The 8374-nt window shown below is 46.2% G+C and overlaps 1 protein-coding gene across 2 annotated transcripts in view; it reads right to left on the bottom strand.

Moving 5' to 3' along the window:
* Window positions 1–8374, bottom strand: part of HLTF (helicase like transcription factor) — a 110659-nt gene that overhangs the window by 45506 nt on the left and 56779 nt on the right. For both annotated transcript variants that reach the window (XR_012689573.1, XM_075201898.1), the window contains exon 13: window positions 1750–1847. Coding sequence is in view for 1 of the 2 variants with exons in the window: in XM_075201898.1 (XP_075057999.1) it covers window positions 1750–1847 (98 nt within the window). In the remaining variant the exon portion in view is untranslated. The remainder of the gene's footprint in view (window positions 1–1749; window positions 1848–8374) is intronic.

Raw genomic sequence — 8374 nt, 5'->3', positions numbered from 1 at the left:
AGTTTTACCCTACAAGTCCTGTTCTATGAGTTAGGACAACCAAATGTCCATCACTTTAGTGACAAAGGCAGAAAACTGGTGGAAAGGCTGAACTGGCAAATGGTAAATATGGCCCCGATGAGGTCCTTCAGACATTTATCTGTAGGATTCTTAAAACTGCTGCACCCAGCACAGGGTTGGTAGCACTTTTCAGCAATTTGGAAAATAGGATTTTTACACTTAAAATCCGTTTATCTTAGTCTATTGGGTGACACAGAGGATATGGGGGTATAGAGTAGAATATAGAGAATAGGCGTAATCCACCGAGCAAGAGACACCCTAGAGGCTGGCCAGCTCCTATTGTGTGCATCATAGAGGATTACCAAATCTACCGTCTTGTGCACATCTTGAGTCCTACTCACATACATATGCAAAGCACAGACTACATTTAGAGAACAAAGAGAGACTTTGTGCTCTGAAGACCGACAGATGATCAGGGTAGGGACTACCCTATCCTTGAGAAAAATAAGAAGAGAAGACTTGCATGATAATGATGCAAGGTCTGAAGCTCTTTAAGTGGACAAGATGGCCAAGAGAAAAATAGTTTCCCAAGTGGTGTTTAGGGTATTGTGCCATTGTAAGACTATCTTCTCTGCCAGAGAGTCTGATGAGCAGAGACTGCAGAGGCAGAGACCCGTGCCCCAGCCCATCATCCAGGGCCGCCTCTCCCAAAGAAATCTGTAGCTCTCCGAATCGGTTTTATCAAGGCAAGTAGTTCAGAAGACTGTCTCCTGGCCAACAAACCCTAAGACAGCTGTTCTGACCAGCATTCTACAGCTTTGTTAACCCACGCCAAAGTGGGCCGCAAGGAGGCACCGGCCACCACAAAATTTGACTTAAGAAGGCTCTCAACCTGCGTTGGAAAGAGGGATGGTAATGACTTTAGCTAGCCTCGCAACTGGACCGTCCATTCGTGGAGGTTCCTCCAATTTTGCAGGACTCTCAGGGTGACCTGGATTCCACAATTGGTGTTCCAAATCACATGACCTTACCAATAGGAGCACAGGCTGGTCGCTTAAGCAACAATAGAAGGCCAGAACATGGACACAGCTGCTAAATTTAATGGTCAACATTATTTGTTATCCACTTTAAAGTCCAAGAAGTGAAGCATCCCACTGAGCTGAAGAAGCATACAGCTGACACACGCTCCTCCTGTCAGCAGTGGTCAGGATAAAATCCATTTTGAAGGTAGTGATGAAGGATCCCTCTTGCTACGATTGTCAGGTTATGGTGACCAGCGAAAGCACAGTATAGGCATAACTGCCTATTCTGCTGTTTTATTCTTCTTTGTAGTTTTATTTTTAGATTTCAGGGAAAGGACCCTGCATCCCACCTTCCTCATCAGGGCACCAAACAAAATGAAAGTTGATGGGCGCTGATGACAGATACAGGGATGGGGAGAATCTTAAGGTTTTTTTTTAGGGAATGGCCAACTTCCCACGTAGTTTAAAAATGTGACTTTACAAGAAACTACACAGCCTCATCACAAAGTAAATATTACATATGTTTATTGAATGTGGAAATTTATGAAAAGACAGGTAGTCTTTTACAGATTCCTATTTATTTTTATATCATGGCAGTCATATTGCAAAAGGAACTGTAACTGCTCATTTATTCTTAAAATGCAAAGGTCGAAAGATATCTAGGTGTTTTTTTTACGAGTTGTTGCACATTCAGCATAGATAATTTGTCAACAAGAATCCTACGTACAATCCAGTTGCTCAGGACAGACAGTGGACATATGATCAGAGTTGTTCTTGGATGTTCGCCTGGATCAGATTTTGACACACTCTCTATTGCAGTTTTACCTGGAGAAGAAACATATATTTAATAAGTTTACATTTTTCAATCCAAGATTAATTGGATTTCAGGGATCATGGAGTTTTCACAACAAATACATAACTACTTATTCAATTACAAGATTAGAACAGCAGTTGTTTACACAACCCAATTCTAGGTTAACCAATGGCTATTTCTGTTGATGAGAAGATATCACAATCCAATCATTAATTGAGATTAGTCTTCTACATAGATTGCATGAATCATTAAGAGGAGGTCAGGATATTCCAATGCAGCCCTCCTGTTCGGATGGGCCACGTGAGGCATCTGAAGGTCACTTGCTGACACGGATGTAAGGAATAATTACAAAAACAACAATCAAAATATGCTGTGCCATGCCACAATCAGATGTTTTTGGTTAAAAAAAAAAAAAAAAGTCACATCAAAATAAATAATTTCTCTTTCATCCATATCAAGTAAGAACCCAATAAATGGCCAAGTATGCACATTTGAATGCTTCGCTTTTCTAACCTATACTGACTCCATGAGGGACATTTATGAAAACTGAAGAGCCATTATTTCCTGGGCACCAATTTTCATAAAGGTCTCTAAACACTTTTAAACTGAAACAGACCGGTTACTCAAAAAGCACTTTAGCTGCAAGCATGAAACAGTCAGAAGCCAGTGCAACAGGAATGAAGCGGCTAAAGGAGGGTGTAGAAAGGGGAGTCTAGGAAGACAAAACATGGTGGAGCTCCTTAATGGGATTGGATGTTCGCGGTTTTAAAGTGTACCCTGTCATGTAGTTTTGAAAGATAGTACAACAGTAGTACAGACAAACTTACACACATACCCTTCTTGAGAAAAATCAAGATATAAAACCCTTCCCTCTATCCGTTTCATAAATGCCTTAAATAATATTTAAAATTAGGTATTGCTGTGGACAGTTACTGTGAACACGTCAGCATTCAAAGAAAATGTGCTGGAAGGCTACAGTAAGGATGTCCTAAAGTTTCTTAGGAGCAGTGAACATGCTCCTGACAGTTCATGGAATTTTAACTCCTCACTACTCATGAATATACCTGCCGAGAATACACCTAGCTTTATGTTGGCATGCAAAACAGAACATTTAAAAGAAATTATAGTTTAACACACCATAAAAGAAGATTTTGGTACGCACGTCAAATCTCTTTCTCCGAATCCATCTGGGGGACACTGCTACCATGGGGTTGTAGGAGAGGTACTGAGAGTTGACACTTAAATAGTTAACCAACTGCTGCTGACTCCTCCCCTCTGCAATGCCTGCCAGCCTCAGTATAATACAAAAGCCCCAAGGAAGGAACCAAACAACAACGTCCAGCAGAAGAGCAAGACGGAGGGAACGCAGTGTCCCCCAGATGGATTCAGAAAAAGATTTGACGTAAGTACCCAAATCTTCTTTTCTCAGTCATCCAATCTGGGGGACACTGCTACCATGGGAACCTTCTAAAGTAGCCTGTAAGGGAGAGTTTGCTCTGGAGCCCCTGCACGCAAAACACTGCGGCCAAAGTAAGCATCCGAAGCAGCGAAAATAGTAAATTGGTAAAATTTGGTAAAGATGTCAACAGAGGACCAAGTAGCAGCCTTGCACAGCTGATCCGCCAAGTCACCATGATGAGCAGCCCAGGACACCCCCACCGAAAGTGTGGAGTGAACTGTGAGCCTCTCTGGCACCGGCCTGCTAGAACTCACATAAGCCTGTCGAATCGTAGATGTAATCCAACGGGCAATGGTTTGCTTGGATGCCGGCCAACCCCTTTTATGAGAGTCATACAAAACAAGAAGAGAGTCCGTCTTGCGATAAGCAGAGATCCTATCCACATAAGAGCATAAAGCCTGCATCACATCCAACAATGAACCCTCACGAAAAGCAGGAACCACTATATCTTTATTCATGTGGAAACCAGACACTACCTTCGGCAGAAAAGAAGGTACCGTCCTCAAGACCGCCCTGTCTTCATGAAAAATCAGGTAGGGAGTCCTACATGATAAGGCTCAGAGTTCTGACACCCTGCGTGCTGACCCGATAGCCAACAGGAATACTACCTTCCAAGTGACAAATCTGAGTTCAGCCAAACGCAGAGGTTTGAAAGGAGGTTTTTGGAGAACACCCAGGACCAAATTGAGATCTTAGAGCGCTATTGGTGGAACGTAAGGAGGCTGAATGCACAACACCCCCTGGAAGACGGTCTGAACTTCTGGCAGAATAGCCAGCCGATGCTGGAAAAACACAGATAACGCAGAGACCTGGACCCTGAGCGAACCAAGACGGAGCCCAATACCCAGACCATCCTGGAAAAACTCTAATAAAACGAGACAAACGGAAAGAAGACTGGCAAGAATGAGCCAAACACCATTTCAAATAAGCCAGCCACAGCCTGAGATAAATTTGTGCCGAAGATGGTTTCCTGGCCTTCATCAATGTCTGCACGACACCAGACAAGAACACTTCTTCTGTCAAATGCCGGCCTCAACAGCCATGCCATTAAAGCTAACCGAAGAAAATGAGGATGATGAAAGGGTCCCTGTTGCAGTAAACCAGGCCTGAAAGGAAGAGGCCAACCCGGACCGTCCGCGAGCAGAAGCATGTTGGCGTACCAAACCCTCCTGGGCCAGTTTGCGCCACCAGAATCACCGGATGGCCTCCCAGAGCCACCCGTCGAAGAAGTCGCTGAATCATGGGAATAGGTGGAAACAAGTAACCCAGTTGAAATTTCCAATGCATGGTCATTACATCCACTGCCGTCGCCAAGTGATCCCTGGACCTTGCACAAAACCTTGGAACACAGCAATTGTGACGAGAAGCCATCAAGTCTATGTCGGTGAGGCCCCATCTGTTGACTAGATCCTGAAAGACCCGAGGTAGGATTGCATGCCTGCTCAAATAATTCGCCTTCCGATTGTCCAACCCCGGTATGAACACCGCTGACAAGGCTGGAACAAACCTTTCTGCCCAAGACAAGATTTGGTTCCCCACTGGCATAGTCCCTGCACGCACTTCTTGTTTCGTCCAGGCGGATTACGTAGGCCGACGTGGCATTGTCTGACTGGATTCGAGTCTGCATTCCCCTGAGCAGAGACTGCTCCCCCTGAAGGACCAGGATGATTGCCTTCAATTCAAGATTCAAGGACATTTATCGGCAGAGAGGCCTCCCTGTTTGCCTCTTAACAAAGCCCAACTCCTTCGGCACTTAAATGAAACGGAGGCTGGCAGGGGTTGCAGAGGGGAGGAGTCAGCAGCAGTTGGTTAACTATTTAAGTGCCAACTCCAAATGCCCCTCCTAAAACCCCAAGGTAGCAGTGTCCCCCAGATTGGATGACTGAGAAATATAATATATTGAGTTATGTGTTGGCTACTCAGAGATTTGTTCAAAGTGTAATCGTATCTAGGTGACAGATCATTAAAAATGTTCTTCAAAAGTTAAATATGTTCCTAAGCGCATGTATACAATACAGCCCATTACTAATGGTATAAAAAGATTTTTACTCTCCGTAAAAATCGATTTCTCTTACTCCATTGGGGGACATTGCGAGACATGGTGGGACTAGGAGTTTAGGCACTAAGACATGTTTTTCCCTCCCCTACTATGCCCCTCCTCTCCTGTAGTCTCAGTTTTGTCTAACCAAGCGTATAAGGAAGAGCGTCGCAAAAAAATTACATTTTATTTTATATAATTCACACAACAGAACTATTTACAAAGCAAGTGTCCCCAATGGAGTAAGAGCAATAGATTTTACAGCGAGTGAAAATCTTCTTTTCTCTTTCCTACTATTGGGGGACACACCAAAGCTGTTTTTAAGGGAGGGAATGCTCTGGAACGGCTGCGCGCAGCACTCTGCGTCCAAAACTTGCATGCGCTGATGCAAAGCCCTGTAACTTGTAGAATTTCGCAAAGGTGTGGACAAATGATCAGGTTGCCGCTCTGCATAGATGCTCCGCCGAAGCTCCATGGCGGGCTGCCCAACATGCACCAACAGCTCTGGTAGAATGAGCCTTTAAAAGGATACTGGGACAGGTTGTGACGCTTGGACATAAGCCAGCGAAATAGTGGACCTTATCCAGCGGCCAAAAGACTGAAGCAGGCCAACCCAGCTTCTGTGCATCATAATGAACAAAAAGATCCTTTGTCTTGAGGACAGAGGCTGTGCGATCAACATAGCACCGGAGAGACCGAACCATATCCAGAAACTAGTCATTAGAAGCCGAGGACGACGGGCGGAAAGCCGGGACCACAATCTCCTGATTTAAGTCAAACCTAGATACCATTTTCGGAACAAAAGAAGGCTTTGTTCGAAGGACAGCTCTATCCTCGTGAAAAATTAAGAAGGGAGAATTAGAGCAGAGCGCTGCCAATTTGTAAACTCTATGAGCTGACGAGATAGCCAGCAGGAACACAGTCTTCCAAGTGAGATGGCGTAAAATTAACTGACTCCAGCGGTTCAAATGGAGTATGGGTAAGTGCGCTGAGCACCAAATTGAGATCCCACGGCTCCACTTGGTGAATGAAGGAGGCTGCACATGAGAACCCCCTGAAAGAAAGTCTGAACATCCCTGAATGTCGCTAGTTTGCGTTGAAAATAGATGGACAGCGCAGAGACCTGCACCTTGAGGGACCCCAGACGGAGCCCCTCATCGAGGCCCGCCTGCAGAAAAACCAGTAGCTGAGTGGAGCTAAACCTGGATGTGTGAAGCCTGCGAGACACACACCAAAGGATGTATGCCTTCCAGACTCGATGATATATGGCAGAGGACGCTTTCCTTGCCCTAATTAGGGTACCAATGACCTCTTGTGAAAAACCCCTAGCCTTGAGAAGTAGGGTTTCAACAGCCACGCCGTCAAAGCTAGACAATCTAAAGAGTGGCAGAGAGGAGGGCCCTGGGCGAGAAGATCTGGTTGCACTGGCAGATAAAAGGGGGGTGCTGCCGCCAGTTTCAGAATGTCTGAAAACCATGCCCTGCGTGGCCAATAAGGGGCTACCAGAATTGCAGGCACCCGTTCTCTTTTTAATTTTAGCACCCGCGAATGCATTGGTATCGGCGGGAACAGGTACACTAACTGAAAGTGCCATGGCATCTACGAACTCAGCTTGAGGGTCCCGAGACTTTGAGCAGTATCGGGGAAGCGGATAATTTAGCCTGGATTCCATGAGATCGTTCTTCGGCATGCCCCAGCGCTCCAATAGGAGAGTAAAGACCTGTTTGTGGAGAGATCATTTGCCTTTGTGAACCCTCTGCCTGCTGAGGAAGTCTGCTTCCCAGTTGTCCACACCCGGAATGTAAATGGCTGATATATTGGGACCGTGGCGCTCCGTCCATACCATGATCCTGGCTGTCTCCTGCATGGCGCCTACACTGCAGGTTCCCCCCTGGTGATTTAGATACGCCACGGCCGTGGCACTGTCAGACTGAATTTGAAGAGGCTTCCCTGACAGGAATTCATGACAGGAGTTCTAGGACGTTGATTGGGAGAGTGGCCTCCTTCGGGGACCAGAGTCCCTGGAATCTCCGGAACCCTGTCACCAGCCCCCCCCCCCCCCAGCCTAACAGACTTGCGTCTGTCGTGACTAAGGTCCATGTCCAGGCTCGGAAGGACTGACCCTTTTCCAGATTTTGTTTGGCCAGCCACCAGGTGAGGGAAAGGCGAGTGGGATTTGACAGGCAGATGATCCATCTGTCTAAATGCACATGACAACCTGACCATTTCTGAAGGATCTCCTGTTGAAGTGGGAGAGAGTGGAACTGTGCGAACGGCACTGCTTCGAACACTGACACCAATATCCTCAGGAGCTTCATGCAACTGAGGAGAGAGACTTGTTTCAGTCTTAAAAGGGTCTTGGTCTTTCGCAAGAAGGCGAGGATCTTGTTCTCCGGAAAGTATACTCAGAGTCACTGTATCGAACAGGAGACCCAGGAACCGCATACGCTGTTGCGGAATGAGAGATGACTTGGGTAAATTTAGGACCCACCCGTGTGCTTCCAGAAACTGCATTGTGATCTGGATGTGATCAGATAAAAGCGACGCCGACAGTGCCTTCAGAAGAAGTTCGCCCAGATAAGGAACCAACATGACTCCCTTCTGATGCAGAAGCCTCGCCATGATCGCCATAATCTTGGGGGGCGGTCACTAGGCCAAAAGGAAGGGCCTTGAACTAAAAGTGGGAGTTCCCTACTGCGAAGCGAAGGAGACAATGGTGTCCCTTCCATATTGCGACATGTAGGTAGCCTTCCTTGATGTCTATGGAGGCCAGCAACTCTCCTTGTTCCATTCTGGCGATGACAGTCCGAAGGTACTCCATCTGGAATGTCCGAGTTTTATCTGCTTGTATAGACTGCAGATTTAAAATTGGACGTAGAGATCTGTCCTGTTTTGTCACCAGAAAAAGGCTGAAGTAAATCCCCTGACCTCTGTCCTGGATTGGAACGGGAACAATCACCCTGGCTGCTAGCAAATTCTGGATTGCCTCCTGAAGTGCTCTGCCCTGGAGTGTAGCCGTGGTAAAAGAACCTCCGTTGTCG

This window comes from Mixophyes fleayi, chromosome 3 (assembly GCF_038048845.1).
Source record: "Mixophyes fleayi isolate aMixFle1 chromosome 3, aMixFle1.hap1, whole genome shotgun sequence".
Lineage (NCBI taxonomy): Eukaryota > Metazoa > Chordata > Amphibia > Anura > Limnodynastidae > Mixophyes > Mixophyes fleayi.
This window is presented reverse-complemented; position numbering and strand designations above follow the sequence as displayed.